This window comes from Paracoccidioides brasiliensis (assembly GCF_000150735.1).
Source record: "Paracoccidioides brasiliensis Pb18 unplaced genomic scaffold supercont2.6, whole genome shotgun sequence".
NCBI classification, from domain to species: Eukaryota; Fungi; Ascomycota; class Eurotiomycetes; order Onygenales; family Ajellomycetaceae; genus Paracoccidioides; species Paracoccidioides brasiliensis.
The window spans coordinates 1-25,501 of record NW_011371363.1 but is presented as its reverse complement, the minus strand read 5'-3'; the positions used below and the strand labels follow the sequence as shown (position 1 = coordinate 25,501).

Below are 25,501 nucleotides of genomic sequence, written 5' to 3'. Positions count from 1 at the left end.
GGTGGAATCGCACAGTTAGTTGTTGCAACCTCTTCACAAGCCTCAATGGCCAAACAGGCAGCCTTTGCAACTGTTGTCGGCTAAAGTGTTTCAAGTTGCCTGCTAAATTTGTTCCTCGCTCCACGGTGAACACAACCTAACTTTCCGCACGGCAATCCGATGACGCCTTGTTGATCACGACACCTATATTTGATCAATCTTTCATCCCAGCCCTGTAAATTATTCGATATGGCAACCATCCTCGGCAGAGAAGCTTCTAACCAAGAAGCTAAACTTTCATTAGCTATTAAAGCCTATAAAAGGAATCAAATTTCAACTCTTAGAGCTGCTGCTAAGTCATTTTGCATCCCTACTCCTCACTATGTTATGGACTATACAGAGGCACTCCGTGTTCAAATTCTCAACTTAACAATCGAAAGCTGACCTCTACAGAAGAAGAATCTCTAGTTCAATTGACAATATCCATGGATGAGAGAAGATAGCCTCCCCGAATCATGATCATACAAGATATGGCTAATCTACTACTTTCAGCGTGAGAGGAAGATGGGTGGAAAAATTTACCAAACAGCACTCTGAACTGGAGACTAGATTCTCATGCAAGTATAACTATGAGTGAGCTTTTTGCGAGGATTTAAAGCTTTTACACAAATGGTTTACATTGGTGGATAATACCATAAAGAAGCATGGAATTGTGCCGGAGGATACCTACAACTTTGATGAGATTGACTTTCTAATGGCAGTTATTACAATGCCTGGGTGATTACTAGAGCTCAGAAAGAAGGCAAGCCATCTCTCGTATAGCCAGGAAATAGAAACTGAGCAACTGTGATTGAGGCAGTCAATGCTCCAGGCTGGAGTCTACCTCCTATGATCATACTGAAGGGCAAGTTTCATCAATCCTCATAGTACAAGCAGCTACCAGTGGATTGGACAATTGGACTTAGTGAGAAGGGTTGGACTACAGATGAGCTTGGCTTAATATGCCTGCAAGAGGTATTCAACAGACATACTGAGGCTCATACAGCTGGCAGATATAGACTGTTGATTATGAATGAACATGACAGCCATGCTACAGCTGGATTTGACAAGTTCTGCCTGAATCATCATATTATAGCTTTTCATATACCTCCTTATTCCTCTCATCTACTGCAGTTACTAGATGTGAGCTGTTTTTCACCACTAAAGAGAGTGTATGACAAGATGATTGAGCAGAACATGAGATTGAGAATCAATCATATTAACAAGGATGTGTTCCTAATCAGCTACACAACAGCTAGGTAGGAGACTATGAAGAATACTACTATAAGAAACAGATCCAAAGCCATGGACTTGAATTTCATTCAATCCAGATGAGGTTCTTACTCAGCTACATACTCAATTCCATACTCCTACCCCGCCAGGATCAGCTCATGCATCTTACGGATTCCAATCCTCCTGGACCCTCAAGACCCCCTGCAATATTACCCAATGGGAACAGCAGAGCAGCAAGATTAAATGTTGTACAGATGTTCTAATCAAGCTCCAATCAGCTAGTTAAAGAATGTCAGCCAGCCATGTGTAAGGTTGCTCTTTTAACAGAGGAAGTCAAGCAGCTGCCAGCTGCCAATACTAGACAGAAACAAAAAAGAGAGAAGCCATGTACATATATATCTGAGGAAGGGATTCTAATAGCTCAAGAAGGACAGGCTAGGATTGCTCAGGCTCAGAAGCCTAATCAGGCCGCTGAGAGGAGAATTGAAGAATTTAGATCTGAGAACTAAAGAGCGAGCACCACGACACTGTAGTAAATTTGGCAGCATGAAACACAAAGCTCCTAGCTGCTCACAGACCTAAGGATATATTCTATATAACTTCTATATATAATTCCTAGTGGATATTGCTTAAGTTAAAATTTTGTCAAATAATATGGCGGGGGTTGATCAAATAGGTGTCGTGATGCCCCTGTACAAAACAAAGAAGCAGTGCATTGATAAAATTTAGTGATATTAATTCTATTAGCTGTTCAATTCAACCTCATTTGTACAATATTATGAGATGGAGAGTTGCATACAATCAGCACAGAGGCCGCTGCACCAGAGGTCGTCTACGACGCCCACTCACCCGGTCCATGTGTGTGCGTGCGCGCGCCCGAAATCTTAAACTGCGATCCAGCATGAGCAAACCGGGAGCCCAGAAATACAGCGTTTGCACAAAATCTCTTTGTATGACCTCTCCATTAGTTAGTTACCTAAACCCTTAACTGAACAATTGGACCGAAGAACCCAAATTTCTTGCAATATTGCACACCATGCATGCCATGCAGAATAACCAAGGAAAAAGGCAACAAAAAGGGCATAATTCAGAAGAAAAGAGAGAAATAGAAAGAAAACGAGAAAAGAAACAATATCTACATCCTTTCCAAAACGCCATTCGTAATAGTCATCAGCATTTTTAACCCGTAAAACTCAGAAACACTCTTGAAAAGCTTCAGCTTCTTCTCAATCGCCCTCAGATCCACCGTCTCAATCCAATTTCCGCTACAAGAACAATGTTCCATGAACTCGCTGACCCGAAGGTTATTGCATTTTGAGCATTTCAAGTCCTGTGTCTGCCATTCCACAACAAGGCCCTGTGCTTGCCCGATCAACTGCTCTTCCAAGGCAAGCCTGTCATATTCAGTGCCGCAGAAGAGACAACACCAGGGTTTCGTTGCGGCGTTGTTACTTTCAGCGTCGTTCTCGGGGAGTATGTCACCGTCCCGACAAATATCCAGATCTCTCGCCATGGTACAGTGACTACATATCAACAGTGGAAACTTAAGACTTCCGCTTGGATTCTCGAATCTTCCCTCATCACTGAATTCCTTAACCTCGAAAAGGGCAAGGAGGTCGCGGCGTAGGACTCGAGTTTCTAAAGTAGTGGTTTTGCACAGACTTAGAACTTGCATAAGGGACTTGACCAACTCCAATGTTGGGTTGCGTTCGTGCTTTGTTGGGCGCCATGACGCACCCGGTAGTGTCGGGAAAACATAGTCCGAAGCGAGTTCGGGGTGCAAGAGCTCATCCCGTTGCCGCCGTATCAGTCCCGCAATTTGTCGTTTCAGGGGTTTGGAAAACGATTCGGTAAGGATTGATGTCATCTCCTCATTATCGATGTTGGTAATCGATTGGAATGACAATTGTGTAACCCGGGGAGTGCTTGTGTTCCCGTTCTCAACAGTGGGCCTCTTCAACCCATGCATGAGCTCAATATACTCAACTACCCAGTCGAGGAAAACAGACTGCAAAGGCCTTGGGAGGAACTGGCTTAGCTGCCAATGCATGACCGTCTCAAGTTCTTGGTTCTCAGCCTCCACAACTTCATGGCAGCCTTTACCACCGAAATTGAATTCATCATACCAAACGAGATAATCCCAGTACTCTTTGATTTCCAAATCCAAGAAATGGAAAAGTGGCTTCTCCTTGATCGACTTTAGGATATATTGGCTGTAAGCGTAGGCGTTGCCCACTTCGCCCTTGTTAGTCTGAAGCAATAAACGACTTGGACTGGCGAAGATGATCTGAGATCCCACTCGTCGGAAATCGGTCATTAATTGCTGAAATGCCTTCTTTGACATCATTTGGACATGGTGATGCAGTGACCGGTCATAGAGGAAGGAGTCCGAGCTTTCAACCCATCGAATCAAATGTTGGACCATGATATCTGCCATTCCTTTTCCTTGGCACGCCTCTGCCCACCAGGACCTTACCAAGTCACGTAAGACAAGAATGCCAGCAGAAGCGAAAGCTGTATCAGAATATAACACGCCTGTTCCGTCAGACGCCCCTGAATCGTTTGGTGCAACAGGGTTCAGCAAAGTAGATTCACTCCCTTCAAGTTCGTTGACGAGGGATGACGTGAGAATAGTATTAATCGCGAGGTTCCGGACTTCGACTTCAATACAGACGGAGGAGTAGGCCCCTGGATTGTTCCTTGAGGGCATGTCCACTTTATGTATCGGTCCAAGGATATCGTCCTTTTCATAACCAGCATGGTCCGGAAGTGGAGACGGAGACCACCACAGAACTATATTGTTTTGTTCCAGTCGTCTGGCATACGCGATATCGATCAAATATTTGGGATCATCCTTTTCTAAGTTACAGATTGGAACGTCCCCATATCGGGCGAGCTCGCCAAGATGGTATAGCCATGAACCCAGAGCTAAATAGTGCATGACTATTTGCTTCACAACAAAGGATTGCCAACCAAGAGGAGGGAGATCATTGTCTGATGCCTCAGCCTTTAATGGTAAAACAGGATGTTCCTTGAGTATGGGTATCTCTTGGGACAATTGGCGCCTTTGGGGTGATTGAATGACAAGCATGATTGCCTGGTTGCTCTCATTTCGGAATTTTTTGATTATATCGCCAACCTCAAGGAGCGCTTTTCTTTTTGTTGTTACCTGCGTTGTCTTAAAATGGATACTTTCTTGGTAGTCAAATATCTGCTGCCATGATTCTCCAGCTTGGTCCTGGACTTTCTTTTGGAGAGCTTCCCTGTATATCTTATCGGCATTCGGAAACCCTTGCACATCCCTTAATCGCGAGAATATCACAATATGGGCTTCTTCTTTCCTGCTGGAGCAGAGGTTGAAAATCTGCCGATCACCGGAAATCACGTGGTAGAGGAAGATGTACTCCATAGAGGTATCTACTAGGTACTGTTGCGTTGGTTGTTCCGCCCGCAGGAGTGTCGAAAGTTCGAAGCCGTTTTCGAGACCTTCTCCCAAAACTCCCCGTTGGCTTTCATCGAATGTACAAAGCGTACCAAGCTTTAGCACAGCTCGGACACTGAGAGGAATTTTCTTCTCATAGACCCCTTCGACACTGGGATGGTTTAGGAGGAGGGAGATCTTGTCCGCTTCTTTCAAATAGGTATCCTCGGGCATCGTCATTTTGAAGAGATGAACAGATGGGTGACCGTTGGGCAATGAGTGATTAACCTTTTGCACAGAACACCCAGCCAAATCAACATCAGGAAGGTCCTCACATTTTAGATTAATGAAGATTTGCCGCGGAACTTTGATTGTAAGCGCATGTATCTTGTGGTCAATGAGTACAAACATCCGGACTTCACCCGGAATATCCGTTTCCTTGAGTTGTAATATTTGCCATGTTTTAACATAGATGAGTTCTGCCTGGTTCCGGAAGAAGTTACCGATTGCATTTGACGTCGTGCTTGTCCTCTCACCGAAGAGCTTCCGCCGGCGGATTCGAGCCTGTTTTTGGATTTTCCATTTTTGTTTCTGATACTTCAGCCAGTCTTCATAGTCTTCAGTCATGGGTGGCATTGTCGCTGGGAGGCTTGCGAATGGGTCCAACTGGCTTGTAGAGTTATCAGGCCCTTTTCGTTTCTGTGAGCTCTTATTTACTGAATTGAGCTTTTGTTTATGCACTGATTGCGATACCATATCTTCCATATCTCCGCTAGACGGTAAGCGATGGTCCATAATATTTGTCGGTAGATCTGATAAGGGTATTTTCTCAAACAGGTCAGTCAATTTCTTTTGCTTAAATTTGTCGTCTTTAATATTGATTCGCTGCTGGAGCCAGTCTGGGTGAGGAACTCGTGGGACTGGATTTCGGACTTTTTGAAGAGCGGCCGGAATGGTGATAAGCTTCTGAATTACAGATCCCAACCGTTCAAGATAGTAGTCCCAGTCAATGAGTGTCCGGGGGTCCATATCTCCAGGGTCGTCTTTTAGCCATTTCCTTAAGAAGAACCGTTTGACGTTGTATTCAGCGGAAAAGATAGCGACAGGAATTGCTCGCTCGGTAATTGGGAAGTTCCTTGGCTTAGCAGATATAATATATTTGCAGTTCAGACCTTTGTCTTTCACCATCTGGTCCCCCAAGAATTCTGCTAGTCGTTTTGCGGTTGTGATGGAAGTTGACTTCTGATTTCCATATTCCTCCAGAGTTTTGGACATACTTCTGTTCTCACAAATTAAGTCGATGAGTTCCTCGTCCGCCAATGTAGTTCCGTGTAGGTGTAGGACATCAAGCCATCTATTAGCAACTTCAGCTACAGCTGCGTATGTTTCAGCGAGTGTTGTGCCTTCTAGGAAGAACTTGAAGATTTGTGTTTGGAATATCTTAATCAACTTCAACTCGCCCCTTCGCTTCACCTCGAAACCCTTGAGCTCAGCAAGAGAGCCATCATGATTGAAAACAGCATATCTTTTCTTAAGATTCTTGTCTTCTTCTTTTGATGTTGGGAGGATCATAGCCCTGTAAGGACCATCTACCTCGAAAAATATGGTGTTGTCGCTATGGGTCTCGTATCTGAAGGTTTTCGGATCGACAAGCGTTTGATACTGGTGATTGGTAAATCGTGCATGAACCAGATGGTTGAGCATGACACAAGGGTATGATATCGGCAGCTTCTTCCCATTTTTTAGGTTGAAGGCGAAATTTTCAGGAAATGTTGCTGGAAGCATGCACCAAATACCATCGGTATCGAGTTCCAACGGACGGCCAATCCGTTCTACCAGCTCCCGCGCCATTTGAATGATATGAGCTCCAGTAAGACATGTCACACCAGCCATTTCCATTGAGTACCAACGTGACCCCTTTCGCATGACATATCCGTAAAAGCTGTTCAAAATAACTTTATGAGCCAGCTGGAGGGAATCAAAAAGGATGATCATTTTTTTGGCCTCGTCAACTTCCACTGACGGAGCTCCAGCAGCTTTTAGCGCATCAGCTTTGCCTTTCCAGACCTTTTGCTGGCCCTTGAAGTCATATCTCCGATCTCTAAAGTTCCGCACTGTATCAACGTAAAACGGATTCTCTCGCTGGCAGATAATGGCTTCCCGCTGTATTGTTTTGCTATCGTGGATTTTGTGATATATCTTTTTACTGTAATCTTGCAATCGCTTTTTCACAATTGCGGCCTGCTCGCTTGTGCTCAATTCGTCAAACATCCTCATGGGGCTCTTTGGTGTCTTGCCAGGGAATTTCTCGTTGGCCACCGCACGTCGAATCATGTTGTATTCATCTCGTTTTGCGGGCAGAAATTCACCTCTCCAAGACCATGGTAGACGTCTATCACACGTTTTCCCTGGTCTATTAAAATCACACACCGCACAGTCAGATTCCTGGATCATAGAATCGGGTTGAAGTCGGTTGGTAGTCATGATGTTAGGATACATAGAAGCGACATCCAAATGGTATATCGTTGGTCTCTCGTTCCTATTGGGAGTCTCCTTCAAATTGAGTAGTTTGGCTGCTATCTGAGCTTTAATTTTGTCATAATTGGTAACATCCTCCAGAGACTTCTTCTCCTCCACAGTAATACTAAATTTAAGAGCAGAGTCAAGATCGCTAAGCAACTCATCAATTGCGGCAGTCTCAATGGTGAAATTGACTGGAATATCGTTCCTGAAAACGCCAGCCTCGATACTTTCCACGTGTCCACCAACATAGGTTTGAGAATCCAAGAGGTGGCCATTCCAGAACGATTCTGATGGGTCTGTATGTTTGTTTGGCAGGATAATATTTCCCCGGTATGCCTCAACCATGAGTAACATTTCACACAATGTTCCGGTGCCCTTACGGAGAACGTCGTTGGGATTTAGAGGGATAATCGTACAAAGGGAGAAAATAAAGGGGTGGATGTATTTCATGTATAGGTAATACGTGGCCACTGCATCGGAAACTGAGTATTCTGCTAAAGTCTGAGGGCGTTCACTTGCGTATCTCGTCATGACTTCTGGATCAAGCTCGTCTGGGTCATAGCCCAGTTTGGCCACAGTAACGGCTTTCAGACCTCGACTTCCTTGGGGCAGGTAACTGTCCCGATTAACCCATGAGAAGCAATCCATATGAACGCAATAGTTGCTCTCATAAATATCGTCACTGTTTTTCCGAAAGCCAATTTCAGAATACATGTCAATTCCCTGGATGCTTGCTCTAGCTTCGACAAATGGCCAGTCGAAGAAGTCACCGTTGTAGGTCGCAATAACGGTAGGCTTTACTTCTTTAATATGAGCAAAGAAGCGCTCGATGGTACTTTTTTCATCTGGCTCATTAAAGATGGTGAATGGACCTTCGTACTCCGGTTTTGGCGTGTACTCGAAATCAGCAATATCTTCAGACACAATTTCTCGATTCGTTATGAGATACCCTTGGCCATCAATCATGTACGATATCATCATTATTTGGTCAATAACCGCGTCGGGGAACTTAAGTGGAAGCTTGGTTGTCTCAATATCGTAAGCCAGAACGACTGGATCCGCTCGTTTGAGTCGGTCTTCAATACAACTTAAGGAAATAATTCCGTTCTTCGACTGTACCGTATACCATTTCCCAATACGAATATCTAACGATTCATGTAAGATAAATTCAATGAAGCAAAATGAGAAAGGAGAACGCCCAATATATATACCTTTATCAATAGAAACCCGCACATGATAAGGAACATCATATTCTCGAATATCAACGATAAACTCGCCAGCATCCATAAATGCATTATGGGGTCTATCATTAACTTCTTCGTCAAAAAGATCGAATCCAACATTTGCGCTACAAGCATCCAGTTAGCGAAATGGACAGACACTCGGAGTTGGACGTGGAATAACGAACCTAGCCATCTCCGTATATGTGTCCATCGCATTCACATTCTTCTTATTTTTCTGCGCAATTGGCAATATCGATCTTCGAACCTCAAGCAAGTGGCCAACGTTGGCAAAACTTAGCTTTAGAAACATCCTTTTGTAGCCCAGGAGATGATTCGGCATCTGTAGGTCTTCCTTCTCAACCTGCTTCACACTTTTCACCAGACCTTCAAACATTCTTTTGCACCACTCTTCTACTTCCCCTTCATGCCCTCTCTTTGTCGCAATGAGGAAATACGGATCGTATTCTACTGTAGCCTTGAAACTGGTGCCATTGTCCTCCAAAAAATAATACTCCACACCAGCCCGTCCTCCAGGGACCTTAGGGTCCTCTAATATAGTGCTGTGCATGTTGATAAGCCACCCGACCCTTGACTTTCCGGATTCAAATCGCGGGAAACCCATTGCCTCGTCGATGCTGTTCGCCAGCCTAACCGCCTTGAATTTCTCATCTTGTGACGTCGCTTCAGTAGATCTGAGATTAGAGGACTCGACTGTTTTCGTATGCTTGGGGTTGAACAATACTGAGTTTGATCTAAATTTAGTACCATACTTGCTGGGTTTTCGTAAAGGCATTTCTGTAATGTTCAATCGCTCGTCTATCGTTGGAAAAGTGGTAATGAAACGATCCTGTACTCCAAGTGCCTAAATTCGGAGGCAGAAAACGACACATTTATAACGCCATTAAAAATGATGGAAAAAATGGACAGTCGTAATATGATAACGAAAGAAAAGGCATTAGGATTCCGTGGTATTAGTCGTGTGATTGCCAGGGAGGATGCGTTGGGCCTTCTCAGTGGCTTTGTTTGATATTAGATATGAAAATGATGCAAGCAACTTAATCCTCGAAAGTCGCGTTTTCGCGTAGTTTATTCTTCTTTCCAACCGCGCCAAAGATTCGCAGTACCTGGCACCGGATAAACTATCTCCTTTGGGACTAATTAATAGCCTATGCCAAGACCGTAGGAACTAATCGCCGTGCCGAGGAACGTCCAGAACATTGGCAAGCAATTTTGCTGGAGGAACTTACGGGCAACGATCGATCGAATGTACATGGCAGGTCGCCATGGCGGAAGACTCGCGGGATACACAGTCTCGGACAGGGGAAGCAGCCTCCAAAATCCCTCAAGAATATGCCCCTAACAAGAAACCAAAACATGAATTTCCCAAGTCGCAGGTGGGAAAGCTTTGGGAGGAGTTTGGAAACCCTAAAGAGCCAATCAATCTAATTCCTGGAGCCTACAATTCTGGAGGGAAGCCGAAAGACGTGTCATTTACAGATACCTTCAAGTCACTATCTCTAGATAATATACTATCGTTTTATAAGGTGCCGTGTGCACGCGACTCCCTCCTCGTTGGAATTGGTGCCGGTTTTGGTGCAGGGAGTCTCAAGGCAGTCTATGGTGGTAGGTGACCCATAATCCCGTCAATAGAATAAAAATGGGGTTAGACATACGAACATCCGCTAACTGGAGGTATGATGTAGGGTTCCGTGCGATATGGCCTGCCTGCAATTGGGCTGTGGGAACGTTCGCTATCGCCTCCATAGGAATGTTCGAATTTTGCCAGCGCCGCAGAGTTCAGGAACGAAATGGGATGAAAGAGGCAGTGGAACTCATGCGGGAACTTAAGATTAAGAAACAACAGGAACGGGAGCGCGCAAAGGCAGAGACAGAGGCGGTTGCGGCTGCGGAAGAAGCACGACGGCGGAAAAGTTGGACAAACTGGTTGAACTATAAGTTCTGGTAGTCATCATGGCGCTGGCTGGACAAGTGGATGCACCCCGATTGTTGCGAATGTCGAAGTGAATGATAACTGTTTATCTTGTTTTGTATAAACCATAGCATATGGCCCTCATATTGTAGAATAGAACACGTATATATGACCCTCGTAACAAAGGAATAACGAATTTAAAATTCTCCTTCTTCTCGTTTCCAAAGCCGCTTGCGGTTGACGTTGTATTGTTGCAACACTCCATGTCATCCATATCTCAAGCCTTAATCCTCCGTAGCTATGTCAAATCTGACCCTTTTGCAGCTATGAGCAGAACTCTTCGCATGCTGATCAACGGTAATCCCATCCCGTCTTGATTTCCGCCTCTCCCTCGCTTCCCTTGCCTCACGGCTTTTCCATTCTGCCACTTGTTTCTCCCTTCTTTGCGACCTCTCCCAGGCGACCGCTGCCGTGGGCTTGAAACCGATTCCATTGATCCCGTACCCATCGTCATTCGGATCCGTTGGCGCATATCCTGTGATTTCCGAGTCATGCCAGGTAAGCGGATTCTCCTCCACATTGCTGGAGAGAGGAGGGGATTTTCGGCGAGACTTGTGTTTTGAATGTGGGATAGTTTTAGGGTTGCACTTTGAATCCAAAGCTGGGCTTGTAGAGGTCGAGCCTCTTCCTACGAATGCACGGGTTTTGGTCCCTCCGTCGTTATTAATAATCGAGGCTACAAGACTTGACGACTCTAGATTTATTTCGCCTGGTGCAAATGGGCCTTCATCCACCCTATCTGCCACCTTCTTGTCCTGTGTTAAATCTAGGATTGTGTGTTCAAGACCATGACTAGAAGTCAAATGTAAGTCAAGCTCGTCCAGCTCTGCAGCTACAGAGATCGGGGGACTGTTCCCGATGTCGGGGCTATGATCATCAGCAAGGTCCCTCACACTGGTGGCTGTTGTTTTAGACGAAGAAGGAAACGTCGAAACAGTCCTTCGTTGGTAGTCTGTCTCATCGCATTTGCGCTTGGGTGACTTGTGGAGAGTCAGCTTTCCGGTCATTATTGTCGTGGGGCATTGGATACGATGAAGCAGTATCATGAACTTCGCGGTCAACAAGTAGTGCGGTTCACAGGGAGTAAAAGCATGGTGAACAACCACCAGATTAAAAGAGGTTATAAATATAATCAGCTATTGCAGTTGAAGGTTAGGAAATTTGGAGATGATGCGGTGAGGGGGTAAGAAGCGATGTCTGTCAGTTGTGATAGACCAAAATATACGAAGGAAAATCGCGTTTAGCTGTAACCCTCATTGCATCACTATCGTCCTCATATTTTTATACGAACAAAACTCATAAAATGGGAAATTATTTGAGACAAAAACTAGCCACCAAAATCAAGAAAATCGAGTGAGTACAATAGAGGAAATCAAAGAAAGAAGAAAAAAAAATAGAATATATCGAACATATTAAGCATCCATACAACGCCCCCCAAAGATATGACCCAGACCAAAATGGAATACAAAGATCACGCTTTCGACTTTTTCTTGGAGGATCCCGCTTCACTATCCCGCTTTCTCTTCTTCTTTGGAGTCTCCACCTCTGCCGCAGAATCAGATTTTCTAGACTTCTTATACTTTTTGTCTTTCATGTCCTTCTTCGCTTTTTTCCCCTCCTTCTCCTTCTTTTCCTTCTTCTCCTTTTTGCTCTTCTTTTCCTTCTTTTCCGCCGCTTCACCCGCGTCTTGCATCTCCACGTCACTATCCGCTCCATCAACCTCAATGTCTGCCAAGACAGAGTCCATCGCATTTTTCTGCAAGTAAAATATTAGCATACGCAACGGTTAACATCAGAAACGTACATACCATTGCAACCTCATTCTTCGTTGGCGCAGCTCCAGTAGCGTAAAATTCAAGCCGTTCCTCAACTTGCTGTTTCAGCGCATTACCAAACTTGGTGGATGGAGTTTCAGAGAAGTTATCAATTCTGGATGCGATTGAACACTTGTTTGCTAAGAATCGGGAGATTCTGCCCTTGTTCTTGGGTCCGGCCCGACCGATGAAAGATGAATGGTAAAGCAATCCATACTTGGGTGTGTTTCCTTTGGTCTTTAAAGCTCTGAAAAGAGCCTTTTCCGCACCGAGAATCTGGACAGTGGAAGCAGGGTATTTGGAGAGATTGGTCAAGCTTCCCGCATGCGAAATCAACCGCGCACCAACAATTTCGCCAATTAGTGCTGCCAAATTGGGCGCCACTACGCTCATCTTCGAGACCAAGTAAGCGTGGAGGTTTTTGCGGTAAGTCGATAAGCTCACAACGCGCTCCGCAAAAGCAAGCACATTCTCCATGTCGGTGGGGGAGATATCTTGACCCATACTGTGCTTGGCTGCATCAATAATGCTCCTGGCGATACCCTCATCATCGTCAACAATCGCCGCCAGATCATGCAGTTTATCGTCCGTCAGATCCTTCCTACTCTTAACAAACAGTAATACGCGGGCGTAGCGCTGGTTGTCAGACACAATTCTGATAAGTTCGGGGAAATGCCATGAGTACCACTCTCTTGCTCTCATCGAAAAGGTGTTGATTGCCTTATCTAGTTGGTCGAGGATAGCGATGGCCTGAATGATGTGGTTGTCATCGCGCTGCACTGAGAACTTGACCTTGGCTCGTGAGTACGCATGACCAAGACCTAGCTGGGCAGTATTGAGATCGCCTTCACGAAGTTGTTTAAGAAGTTTGCCTGCATGCGTTCGAATGCCTCGTAGCATATCCTGAACAACGTCACTTGTATCTCCGGTTTCGCAGTCCACGAACGGGAATGCCGCCTTGATGCTTCCAGCGAGCGCTTTATCCGAGACACCCAACACGACCTTTTTCTTCTTGTTGGGCTTTGGCAAGTTCAGATCCAAAAATGAGACAAGGGTCTCCGAGGCAACTCCTTCAGAAATGTCATTGATTTCTCCAAGAGCCTGCTTGTTGTTTCTTTAGAGAAGTGTAAGCGCAAGTTTTCAAAAATGACCCAAAGATCCTCCAAAAGGCACTAGAAGACATACTCAAAAGGTAGGAAACTTGTCAACTCAACCATCTTTCCGAATTTTGAAAGGTCCTTCAAATTCTCCTGTACTTCCTTCAATCTGTTCCCGACTGTATCGGCTTGATGAACAACTTTAAAAAGCGAGTAGCCCATTGGGCCCTCGAAAAGGAGGTAATCGGCCATCGAAACGGAATAATCGCAAACGTAGTTAGCAGATGAAGTTAACTTCTACCCATTAAAGTAATATAGATGTGAGAAGCGATAGAGGCCGATGGGGCCCAATGCGATGAATGTTGCGGATGGTGTTGGTAATGGAAGGTGATAAATTTTTGGGTACAGCTCGATTATTTTTTTCGTCGGTGGTCGCACTAGCGCGGAACTTCAATGTGGGATTTCCTAAAAGCTGGACTGGCCAAAGCAGCATTTTGCTGGTAGAATACCCCTATCTAACATCTCCAACATCAAAACACTATCAACATTACCGCATTGCTATTAGTTCTTGTCGTTTTCAAGGGATACCACTCCTCATAATTCCCCTTCTTTAGGCACTATGTCTGCGGCACAGCTGCTAAATCCAAAGGCGGAATCACGAGTAAGACACCCGTGAACTTCCATGTCCCACACAATGAGATATAGCTGGCTGACTCATTTTAGCGGAGAGGGGAAGCTCTAAGAGTCAATATCAGCGCCGGTGAGGGTCTCCAAGACGTGCTCAAATCGAACCTGGGTCCATCAGGGACTTTAAAAATGTATGTTGTGTTTCCTGAGCTCTGTTGATATCCCACTAACAGGTGGATATAGGCTGGTTGATGGCGCGGGTGCGGTACGTATGCTTGGGGTTTGGCGTTTGTTCTCCCAGTGCTCGTACATAGCTCATAAATTGGTGGAATAGATCAAACTTACGAAGGATGGGAATGTACTTCTTCGAGAGATGGTTAGTATCTGCGCCCCTTGTTTGTGCATCGTTTGGCTAACTGACGAAATACAGCAAATTCAAAATCCCACTGCCGTAAGACATAAAAACCCCGCAGGCCATCTCTTCTATTACTTATACGGCTTTTTTGATAGGTTATGATTGCGCGTGCGGCTACGGCACAAGACGATATTACTGGAGATGGAACAACATCAGTGGTTCTTCTAGTTGGCGAGTTGCTTAAACAGGCGGACCGACATTTATCTGAAGGACTACACCCTCGAGTGTTGACTGACGGGTACGAAATCGCTAAAACTGAGGCGCTCAAGGTATGGCCCTTTCTTATGCGCACACATTCCTACGAATTCTGACATCTACTGTAGTTTCTTGACTCGTTCAAACTTCATAGAGACATCGATAGAGAACTTCTTCTCTCAGTTGCGCGAACTTCGCTTTCCACGAAATTGAACAGTGCTCTGGCTGAGAAGTTAACCCCTGATATTGTCGATGCGGTTCTTGCCATTCACAGACCTCTCAACAAGCCTGATCTTCATATGGTTGAAATCATGAAAATGCAACATCGAACCGCCTCTGATACTCAGCTTATTCGCGGTCTAGCCTTGGATCATGGGGCGCGTCATCCGGATATGCCGAAACGTGTCGAGAATGCCTATATTTTGACATTAAACGTCAGTCTGGAATATGAAAAGTCTGAGATCAACTCTGGTTTCTACTACTCCAGTGCTGAGCAGAGAGATAAGTTGGTTGAAAGTGAACGGAAATTTGTGGATGCGAAGCTGCGCAAGATTGTCCAGCTGAAGAAGCAAGTTTGCGGTGATGATCCAAAGAAAGGATTCGTCGTTATCAACCAGAAAGGTATCGATCCTTTGAGTTTGGATGTACTTGTCAAGAACGGAATACTTGCATTACGCAGAGCAAAGCGTCGAAATATGGAACGCCTGCAGTTGGTATGTGGCGGTACCGCACAGAACAGCGTCGACGATCTGAAGCCAGAAGATCTGGGATGGGCAGGTCTAGTGTACGAACAGCAACTTGGCGAAGAAAAGTTCACATTTATCGAGGAGGTTAAGGACCCAAAATCCGTTACTATTCTCATCAAAGGACCGAACCAACACACCATTACGCAGATTACTGAAGCCGTTCGTGACGGCCTTCGTTCAGTATATAACACAATCGTTGATGGCTGTGTTGTCCCAGGAGCCGCCGCGTTCCAAGTCGCATGCGCTTCTCATCTGTCTTCCGAAACGTTCAAGAAAACAGTCAAAGGCAAAGCCAAGTATGGCGTTGATGCCTTCGCCAACGCCCTTCTCATTATCCCCAAAACCCTGGCGGCGAACTCTGGTCACGACATTCAAGACTCTCTAGCTGCGTTGCAGGACGAGCAAAGCGAAGGGCATATCGTTGGACTTAACCTGACGACGGGGCAGCCCATGGATCCAGTCCAGGAAGGTGTATTTGATTCATTCAGAGTCCTAAGGAACTGTGTTGCCTCTAGTGCTGGCATTGCGTCAAACTTACTGCTCTGCGATGAACTCCTCAAAGCAAGACAAATGGGAAGGCAGGGCGGCCCGGCTGGAATGGATGAGTGATATGTGAAGAAGGACCGGAAATAGGTGTATGATATTTACCGTACTTGAATAGTGATACTCACCGAATGCCGACTTTGTGCTTATTTGAACCGGGAGAGTAATGCAATAAACGAAAGGGTGGGTTTTTTTTCATACTTAAAATAGCACATTGGACTTCTTCAAATGGAGTGATCAATTCTACGTGACAATTACCTTGTGTCAACAGAGCTCAAAATCAGAAAAATTTACGGGACATTTTAACGACGGGATTTTAAACAAAGGATTATTCATGTACACGGGTATCAAAATTGGGTATATTCCATAACTAGTCCTGACCAACGAACCTTTCATAAACGCCGTCTATCCCCTGCCATGCTATTATACATGTAAAATATTATAAAGCTTTAATCCCCTTCTTCCGCCTCCTGAACTTCCTCTTCAGGAGCCCATTCGCCCAGGAACCCTTCTTCTACAACGGGGTCCCTAAGATTAACCCTATGAGTCTTAGCCCACTCCAAAACACTCTGTTTTCTCACCACGGCAGCTTCAACATCACATTCCACAACTCCAGACGATGACGACAGGGCCCTTTTGCGCTTCTTGGCCGGTTTATCCGGCTCCACGATCCCCATATCTTTCAAGGCAGTAATGACATCTTCAACCAGCATCCCGATCGACTGACCAATTTCCTGAACTGTCATTTCCTCCCTGACAGGTTTCTTCTTTGCTGCCTTTGCGCCAGCTGTCGACCTCGATGAGGATGGGGTCCTCCAGCCGTAAGGGTCAGCTCCAGGGGGTCCAAGAAGGAAGAATCTAGCAATTCTCTCCTCCCAGAACCTTAAATAGCTCCTTCTTCCCATCTCACTAAGCGGTCGTTCTGGACCGCCAATGACACCCCCTTCCCACTCCCAGGCACTCAACTTGTAACTGATCCCCATGAGCATTTTGCCCAATTGTTTATGTTGGTATGGCGGGAAGATGAGAATACAGGCAAGGTTATTGGAATCCCAAGACATTTTCTCCTTTGAAAAATACCCGAGGACATAATAATCGTTTTGATCTCGCGGATTGGTAAAGACAAGGATATAATAGAGGAAAGACGTGACATCGAAGAAGACGGATTTATGGTCCAGGAAGAGTTTTGCAAACAGTGATAGGTTCTGCGTATAGAGTTTCCAGTCTTCGCCGTCTATTTCCCACACCGAATAACCCCGCCAATCGTAAACCTTTGTGCCTGGTGGGGTGGATCTGTGCTCGCAAACGCGGACGTGACCCAGATACGTCTCTTCATTGCAAGAGTAGCGGAAGCACCATCGACAGACATACAATCTGTCTGTGTCCTTGCCAACCAGCTCCTCTGGATAGAGTGAGTGGAACCAGGTCTTGAAAAGGATATTGCCCAGTACCACACTTTTGACGTTGCGGTCAGGGCCTGGTTTCGGAGAGTGGGCAGAAGAGGGATGATCATTCGAAGACATGATGACATGGGACTTTGGTCTATTTTTTAGTAGCGATAATGCGATTGGGGACGGGAAGCCCAGGAAGGAGTGAAATAATATTGTTGATTATAAAATGGGTGCAATCAATGGGGTGCAGACCCGGAGAAATAACGTAGGTAAATTCATTCCCAGCGTTTCGCCGAAGTCTTTTTTCCTTTTGCCATCCTGTGATGTGATTGCGGCGCTCGACGATAAAAGACGCTAAATCTTGGCTGTCACGTGTATCCCAGGCAGCCGCATCGGTGGGATATCATGTGATGTACTGATGAGGAATAGCGCGGCGTGGGGTTAGCGCAGCTTTGGTTCACGTAATTAGCGTCTACTGCGGATGGCGTACGTACATACTGCCTCGTTCATTTCCCCGGCACAGCCTGCACCACTCAGTTCGACAACTTAACTGTGCTGCCTGGAAGGTTGATGGCTTGCTGAAACCCTTAGATATCAAAATAGCTGCTCTGTCATATCCTTCCCAGGAAGACTACATTTTCAACAGACTGCTCTTTTCTTTTGGCTAGACCCATTCTTAAACCCCCCTCTTCCTGTCTGTCCTCTTGACTTTTGCTCGTTCCTCTTTGCTGTGCGTACTGTACAGGTGGTGGTGTCTGGTTCTTGTGATAGTTAGCAAACAGAGAGATAACGATCTTGAACTATCCCATCCATCCAAGTTACTTTGCTTTGCTTTTCTTCGCTTTGTTTTGCCTTTCTTTGCTCTCTGTTTGTGTTGCTTTGATGTAAACGGCCCATGATGCTGAAGCCCTTCCTCATCAGGGATCTGCTGGATCAGCCGGTGGAAAATGAGCAAAGCAGCCCCAATTCGATAATTAGTCCTCCTCTCAATGACAGACCAGCGATGTCTTATGAGCGGACTGATGTTCCGGCACCCCATATTGGCCCTATCATGGTTGGTGATTCGGTTCGGCCGTATTCGAACCACGGTATTTCTTCACTCCCATCTGATGAGATTAATGGCGGAGTAAAGTCAGAGGTTGATAACGATGGCGGACCCAGCGAAGCAAGAAGCAAGAAATCAGCTAATGATTCAGTTCCTTCAATGCGAAACAAACATCGTCATGGTATTGTTCGGGTTTCAGCTGAGGAATACGATGAAACAATTGCAGCTCATCCGCAGGCAAAGTTGTCTTATATGGATGAAGATGACGGGGACATAATTACTGTAAGCCAACCCGAACCGCTCTTTTCTACTATTACCTTTAAATATTATATTTGCTCTTTGCTCATCATTATTTTTGTAATAGGTCGGTTCATCTCTCGAACTTACGCAGCGACTGAGTGAGCCTGCTTCTCCGAATGTTCGCCACCGGGGTTTTGTTTCTTCCAATGCTTGGGAAGTTGAACCAATGCATATATTTGATGTTAATCGGTCGAAATCAATTTTGGATATATGGAGAAGTTTCGAGAGAAGGACCTCAATGGGAAGTCGTCCGTTGGAGACTTCAACCACAGGCGTAACCACCACCGAAGAGAACACCCAACCTAAACCCGTTTTTGAGAAAGGCAATGATGATCACAGAGAGCGTTGGTTCCAACTATGCAATCCTCCTCAAGTTCACACGTCTATAAGGGCTCTGGGTGAAAAAGCATCGAGTGAGCATGGCAACTCGGTGTTTACAACCCAGCCATCTGAACTGTGTGCATCAGGAAACATTGAACCACCGCAAGCGATGTCGTCTACCAGCATAACCGAAGAGGGTAAACAACAGGTATTCTGAGCTCCTATCCATTTAATAGATATGTTAATCAATCTAACGTAACCGCTAGGCACAAAAAGCTGGATCCAGGCTCAGTCGTGCGAGAAACGTAACGATTGATGCCCACCCATCCATCCCAGCAATACCTCTAACAGCAGAAAACCCCTGGGCATCCTTTACAACTTATCCATCAGGCTTCGGGCCCCAAGATCTGACCCAAAGAGAGCCTGAAAGTCGGGAATCTCCCATCAAAAATAGCCAGCCGCTTCTAGCTTCCTTGGAGGCTGAATTAGCAAAGATTATGGAGAATAAACGAGTTGGGGATTCGTCAAACACAGAAATACAGGAACAAAAAACCTTGGAGAACGATCCTCCACACCTCCAACAGTCATCCAATTCAGAGCAGAAACCAGAGATTTCATCTCAACACATCCCAAAGCCTGCCGAAATGTTGTCCCAATCCATGCACGCGTTGCTTGGAGGTGTTCGCCATCTAACTTCGGAATTGAGGTCTAAACTTCCCGAAATTGAACGCCGATTATCCAACGCGCACCAGCAAATTCCCTCAACAGTACAGACTACTATTTTTAGCACCATCAGTGCTATTGGCACCTATATACACAGTCTTGCAAATGCAATGCAAGACACGGTTGCTTCATCCAGAGTTACTGCTGATAGGTTGGTGGAGGCTGATGTTTTGGCAGCTGAGCAAATTGTGAATGGCCTGCGCTCTCTCGCAAGCGATATTGGAGAGATGGGGAGAACCCTGTTTGCTACCTTTGAAACAATGTCCAGAGGCCTAGGATCATCTCAGGCACAACCCAACGGGGAACCTCCTAACCACGGAGATATCCCCGATCAATCCAACCCTGAAGAACCTGTATCCCAATCCACTGCCTCTCAAAATGTCTCAGTCAACATAGAGTCGTTACCAGGGATTCCGAATTCTCATGAGGCATCCCTAGAGAGCGAAAGTCAAGCTGCAACTCTAAGGGAGAAACAGCTTGCGAACAGTCAGATCAATACTCTCTTTGTTGGAAATGTCTCTTCTGCAGCTGCTGAAAAGGATATACAAGATGCTTTTGCAAAAAAAGGCTTCTTAGGTAAGGTCAATCTGCCGAAAGATTCCGCAACTGGAACACATGCTGGCTTTGGCTATATCGAGTTCCCTTGTTCCTTTGCCGCATCTGCCGCCCTCCATGCTCTTAACGGGGATCTTATATTTGACCAGGCTATCAATCTTGAGTTCAGTCACGTATCAATGGTTGACAGCACTATTAACAGCGCTGAACGACTATCCGTCGGTATTGGACGCGCTTCTACTATTGTCCCAGCCGAAGGAAATAACCCCCAAAGGAGCTTAGTCAACGGACGCATCCCATTAACTGGCTCTGGCGATGCTAGAGACCCACTTCGCGATTCCTCAGATATTCGGCGTACCAGATCACTTGGAGTCCTTCGTCGATCCCAGGTGCACGATCCTCTTCGCCACGGAACCCGCGGCATGGCTAAAATCAAGGAAATGTCAGAAGATCTGGATCAATCAAATAACGAAGCCGATGGTTTGCGTAATCGATCTTCTTGGGAACCAGAACGAAGACGACCCAGTTCTTTGTATTCTTCCGCTACTGTTGCCAATCTACTGACGGATCAAGATGATGTGGAACCGGAGTTTTCGGCTCGTTATCCATCTCTGATATCTGATGCACATACGCGTGAGAGACGATCCCACCTTCTCCCTCATCAAACGCAAGGTCTTCCTCGAAATCTCAGCCCAGCGTCACAAATGGCACGGTTTCCCAGCATTTCACAACTAGAAGCACGTACCTCCAAAGCACAATCCCAACAAGTAGATCAAATGGCAGGTAGAAATCCTCCAACGCCTGTGGATGTTAGGCCATTTCCTGCAAACCGTTTCCCCGAGGTTTCTACCAACAATAGACAGAAGACTACATATCCAGCAACCCCTCCGATTTCAGGCATCAGGCTTCCCGGTTCGTGGCCGCCCGAGTACCATAGCGCACAACCTGTAGGGCTTCACACCTCGTCACCGGCGGCAACCGGTGAACTCTTCCGGTCAAACACAACCATTGCGTCCAATCCCGCGGCAAGGCTTTCGGGACCATTCGTTCCATTCGGCAAGCCCCACCGGCGACGTGAACGTTCCGGCCTTCGACGCAGTGCTTCTGAAAGCCAACATCGTCGCCCACTAGGAGGTTTCTTCGACAGACATCGCAGCAGATTCGAAGAACGGCCTGCCATTTACAGCCAATCCATTCTCCCAGGAATCCCAGCGGAAAGCCTGTCCAGTCTTCCAGGCAGTTTCCCCACTGAAAGTCCTCCGGTTATTCCTCCAAAGCCGATCCATCAGTATTCGAATATCCAGCCGGAAATGCAGGAGCAAAGACCGAGGAATGATGGCCCAGCTAGTTATCAAATTGAGCGGTGTATCCGACACCTTGCGCTCCTAGGTTATGGTCGTAACCAAAATCACCCTTCACATAATTTGAAGATATATGCAGAAGCCGCAGGCGGTGTGCTAGATGATGCAATTGAAATGATTGAGGAGGAACAGAAAGCGTTTGAACAACGGGGTGTATCTCAATGATCGAGACTGAAATCACGCCCGAACTTTCTCTGTTGTATTATTTCAAATTGGTATTGACGTCTTAAAGGGCGAGTCGATTCGTAGGAATATGTATCCAATTTTGGTTCAACTAGCAATTGTAGCTCTCCGTTCCATAAATTCATTCCATTTTACCTATACCAGTTCAGATTCACCTGTTCCCATCTTCTCGTTAAAATGTAACGTATTCCACCGCCTAGTCGATCGGTTTCTCTGACGCGTACACGTCCAGAGATATCCACACGAAACACCAAGATGTTCTCCAAGCTTTCAGTCAGGAAGAAAGTTTCTTTAGCTACTCAAGCATTAGAGAAAGGTCAAATCTCAAGCATTAAGAAAGCTGTGAGCTTGTATGACATTCTCTTCATCACTAGAATTTATTGATTGTACAACATGAGAGAATTCTATACTTAAGAATTAAAACAATCCGAAGGCTTCGCCTTTCGTAACAATCCTGATTTCAAGGAAGTTCTTGATTGCGTTGAGCATTCCTGTAACTGTGCAGCGTGAGTTACAGCGGCATATGAAGTAACGGGTGATCTGACTTAAGTAGCGTCGTTGGTACGAAGAAACATCGTATGCAAAAGCTCATCTCGTCGGTCCGGTGTCTTTAGCTCTCCGTTCGTCATCGATATTCTGCTTGTACTCCAAATAAAGGGTCCATATCCTTGGTTAAATGAGCTTATCTCAATGTGGAATATACGATAGGCGCAATATGATGTCATTCAAAGGTTGCTGACCAGGGTTATCCTAACCATATGCATAGAAGTGAAATGGAGCGGCTGTCATCATTATCACTGCCATTTCTGCAACTCTCCCCACGCGACTCGCGAAAATGATGAAGCAATCCTGGGAAGCCATCGGCCCGGGGCCAAAATGAAACCCCACTTTCATACACGCCCTGATGTGCTGACGACAAAAAGCCCTGTTTTGCCTAAGTTTTAGACAATAGAGCTGCGTTGAACAAAGTTACCTGCTTGGAGGCTTGCAGGCCCACCTGTCCATCTTTTCTTAAAGCAGCCAATGTTTCACAGAAAATACAATATCCTCCCTGTTGGTAAGATTGTTCAATGGGACATCAGAGACTTATATAAACTTGCTGAACGATCATTATTGTTCATATCCTGACTGAAGGAAACATATTTCAAATCAGATAGGAATCTTCTAGCATAAAGAATTCTTTTTCTGAATTTGGCAGTGGTGGCATCTTCGACGAGGTCGTTAACAGACTGGCACTCGGCATCTTCTCCGACTACATGTCGGACATAGAAACTTGAGTCGGTCATCGCTGTATTCAAACGGGGGGATGTTGGTGAAGGAGTAAGCTCGGAAGTCAACATCAGTTACTGCCCCCAAAGAACCTATTGATGATATCACCCCTGCTCTTGAAGCACCCGATTCGCCCAGAAACCCTGAGTTTGGGGTTTCGCTGGTATTCACCCCGACGAAGTTTTCCCCATTGATATTCAGAAACCGGATAGCTACGATGTCCCAGCGGATATCGGTCCAGAAGGAATCTGTCAATTTTTAGCTTCAATATCTGCCCACGTCCCTTGGACGGTTTCGCGCCTTTCGCAGAGGTGACTTTGGGAAATGGTCCAGAGGTCCACAATTTCATGACGGTGCAACTGAACATTATGAGGATAATGCGCACAGAGCACGGAACTCTTCCAGAACAACAGCCCCTAAATTCCACAAATCGGTAGATGGGTCCCGCCCCGATCACCATATCTGGTGGCTGGCGACAACACAGCGGGATCATTGCAGCAAGTAAATAAGACATATTCCCTTTTGCAAGCAGCCAGGCCGCAGCAAACTCGTTTAGAATGGTCTGAGAAAAAAATGTGAGTTCCCAAAGGACTTTGTGATGCATGTAACAGCAATTTGCTTTCCAGCAGCAGTAGTTTCTGCTGTTCGGAATGTTATGTCATCATTCTGGTACCCGTCATTGGAAATCTCCAACGAGAATAAAATATATAATCGGGGTAAAGGGGGTTCCTTATTCTCTTCTATCTCTGCACGTGTAGCGCACCTTATGATAGCAAAAACAGGGATTCAGCGGGCAACGAGATATTCTTTAGGGATACTTGCTTTCGCCTTCTCTGGAATCTGCAACGCGAGGTTGTCTACCAGGTCTTGCGCACTATAAAGATACTGCAGGCTAGTTGTATCGATCTCAAGTAGTTTACCGTTTACACACTCGAAGCGCGAGTGTCTATCCAGTAACCAGTTACGCGAATGCGTTTCGTCAGAAAAGAGTGAAATGAAAATGCTTCTGTAGTCATTAAATATCTCAATTCAAGTGGCGTTCAACAACATTGCTGAAATTGACAACCCAGAGATGCTGCTTCAATGACATCATTTCAATAGTATCTTGATAGCATGAAGACATCAGTCTTTTGATAGTGTCTTGATAATGTGAAGATGTAGTCTGAATATCATAAGATTTTAGAATATAGCCCTTTATAGAGATTAAATTTCAAGAAAAATAAGAATATAAATAATCATCTATAAAGATGTAAATTCTATCATATAATTATCATATTTTAGAAATTAATAATAGTGATAGAATGCATCAGTGCAGGTAGTATAGTGTTGAAGTCATTAATTATAATAAAATTAAAAATTCATCTAGTAAATTAATATACATATTTTAATCTGTTTGATAATTATATTATTATCATATTTAACACTGACTTTAATAATGATAAGATTAAATTTAAATGAGTATCTGCTCATGTAGATATTCTGAGAAATAAAAAGATAGATTTAGTAGCAAAGATTGAAACTGAAACTCAAAAAGTAACTCAAAGAATTATATCTTAATCATATATTAAAAGAAATATTAAAGAATCATGTCTTGATAAATGAATAAAAATCTAAAAAAAAGAGAAAAAAAGCACTCAGTATGCAAGATATGAAATGAAATCAAAGTGAAAATCTATATCAACAAAATGTAGAAAGAAAATATTTTCCTCTATAATATAATTGAAACTTAGACATAACTACTTTAAATCATATATGAAAAGATTTACAGATTCTTTGAACTTTAGTAAATATAATTTCTGTGATATAGTTGAAAGTTCAGATTATATGCTGATGAATTGTCTATTAAACAATAAGATAAGAAAAAAATTAAAAGAAAAACACTTAATTAATCAATTAAATATGATCTTTCTATTTAATACTGAATTAGAAAAAAAGTTTTTAATTGTAATTATTATTATTATTATTCTTTATTTAAGATGTATTCAGTCAGTAACTATAATATCTATTTTGTTAAAATTAGAATTTAACTATTTTATTAATTTAACTAATAAATAACAATTAATTCATATACTTATAAAGTTTTATTATAAAATAATATAGTATTTAATAACCTTTTAACAAAAGACACATTTATAGTTTCAAATTTAATCTAGTCTCTTTTTTAACTTAAATAAAATAAGTAACAAAACAAAATAAAATAAAATAAAATAAAATAAAAACAATAAACTTAATATAAAAAAAATCTTCATAAAAGTATTTTTGAAAATATTTTCAGTATTTTTATAGATTAAATATTAAATTTATTTGATATTAAATTTATTTGATATTAAATTTTATTCTCTAGAGACAATTTTTATTTTCTCTATAAACTTAATTAAAAACTCTCTTTTTAATTCAGTATTAAATAGAAAGATTATATTTAATTAATTAAATGTTTTTCTTTTAATTTCTTTCTTATTTTATTGTTTAATAGATAATCATCAGCATATAATCTGAACTTTCAACTAT

General features: G+C 44.1%; 9 protein-coding genes across 9 annotated transcripts; 4 read left to right on the top strand and 5 right to left on the bottom strand.

Moving 5' to 3' along the window:
* Positions 1-228: 228 nt before the first annotated feature.
* PADG_11879 (uncharacterized protein) lies at positions 229-423 on the top strand (the record flags this gene model as incomplete). Its single annotated transcript, XM_010762801.1, has 1 exon — positions 229-423. One exon carries the CDS (start codon positions 229-231, stop codon positions 421-423), a length of 195 nt encoding a protein of 64 aa, XP_010761103.1.
* A 1,963-nt stretch (positions 424-2,386) lies between these two features.
* On the bottom strand, positions 2,387-9,211 carry PADG_05098 (DNA polymerase epsilon catalytic subunit A; the record flags this gene model as incomplete). Its single annotated transcript, XM_010762568.1, has 3 exons — positions 2,387-8,340; positions 8,407-8,543; positions 8,604-9,211. 3 exons carry the CDS (start codon positions 9,209-9,211, stop codon positions 2,387-2,389), a joined length of 6,699 nt encoding a protein of 2,232 aa, XP_010760870.1.
* A 490-nt stretch (positions 9,212-9,701) lies between these two features.
* On the top strand, positions 9,702-10,384 carry PADG_05097 (uncharacterized protein; the record flags this gene model as incomplete). The annotated part of the gene is made up of 2 exons (XM_010762567.1): positions 9,702-10,041; positions 10,122-10,384. 2 exons carry the CDS (start codon positions 9,702-9,704, stop codon positions 10,382-10,384), a joined length of 603 nt encoding a protein of 200 aa, XP_010760869.1.
* A 248-nt stretch (positions 10,385-10,632) lies between these two features.
* PADG_05096 (uncharacterized protein) lies at positions 10,633-11,415 on the bottom strand (the record flags this gene model as incomplete). The annotated part of the gene is made up of 1 exon (XM_010762566.1): positions 10,633-11,415. The coding sequence occupies one exon, from the start codon at positions 11,413-11,415 to the stop codon at positions 10,633-10,635; it is 783 nt and encodes a 260-aa protein (XP_010760868.1).
* Positions 11,416-11,879: 464 nt separating this feature from the next.
* On the bottom strand, positions 11,880-13,571 carry PADG_05095 (snoRNP complex protein NOP56; the record flags this gene model as incomplete). The annotated part of the gene is made up of 3 exons (XM_010762565.1): positions 11,880-12,164; positions 12,217-13,336; positions 13,408-13,571. The coding sequence occupies 3 exons, from the start codon at positions 13,569-13,571 to the stop codon at positions 11,880-11,882; spliced, it is 1,569 nt and encodes a 522-aa protein (XP_010760867.1).
* A 367-nt stretch (positions 13,572-13,938) lies between these two features.
* PADG_05094 (T-complex protein 1 subunit zeta) lies at positions 13,939-15,911 on the top strand (the record flags this gene model as incomplete). The annotated part of the gene is made up of 7 exons (XM_010762564.1): positions 13,939-13,980; positions 14,043-14,137; positions 14,190-14,211; positions 14,281-14,322; positions 14,377-14,397; positions 14,457-14,630; positions 14,685-15,911. 7 exons carry the CDS (start codon positions 13,939-13,941, stop codon positions 15,909-15,911), a joined length of 1,623 nt encoding a protein of 540 aa, XP_010760866.1.
* Positions 15,912-16,294: 383 nt separating this feature from the next.
* On the bottom strand, positions 16,295-17,368 carry PADG_05093 (uncharacterized protein; the record flags this gene model as incomplete). Its single annotated transcript, XM_010762563.1, has 1 exon — positions 16,295-17,368. The coding sequence occupies one exon, from the start codon at positions 17,366-17,368 to the stop codon at positions 16,295-16,297; it is 1,074 nt and encodes a 357-aa protein (XP_010760865.1).
* A 766-nt stretch (positions 17,369-18,134) lies between these two features.
* Positions 18,135-21,706, top strand: PADG_05092 (uncharacterized protein; the record flags this gene model as incomplete). The annotated part of the gene is made up of 3 exons (XM_010762562.1): positions 18,135-18,563; positions 18,646-19,110; positions 19,169-21,706. The coding sequence occupies 3 exons, from the start codon at positions 18,135-18,137 to the stop codon at positions 21,704-21,706; spliced, it is 3,432 nt and encodes a 1,143-aa protein (XP_010760864.1).
* A 1,357-nt stretch (positions 21,707-23,063) lies between these two features.
* On the bottom strand, positions 23,064-23,486 carry PADG_05091 (uncharacterized protein; the record flags this gene model as incomplete). Its single annotated transcript, XM_010762291.1, has 1 exon — positions 23,064-23,486. One exon carries the CDS (start codon positions 23,484-23,486, stop codon positions 23,064-23,066), a length of 423 nt encoding a protein of 140 aa, XP_010760593.1.
* Positions 23,487-25,501: the final 2,015 nt, after the last annotated feature.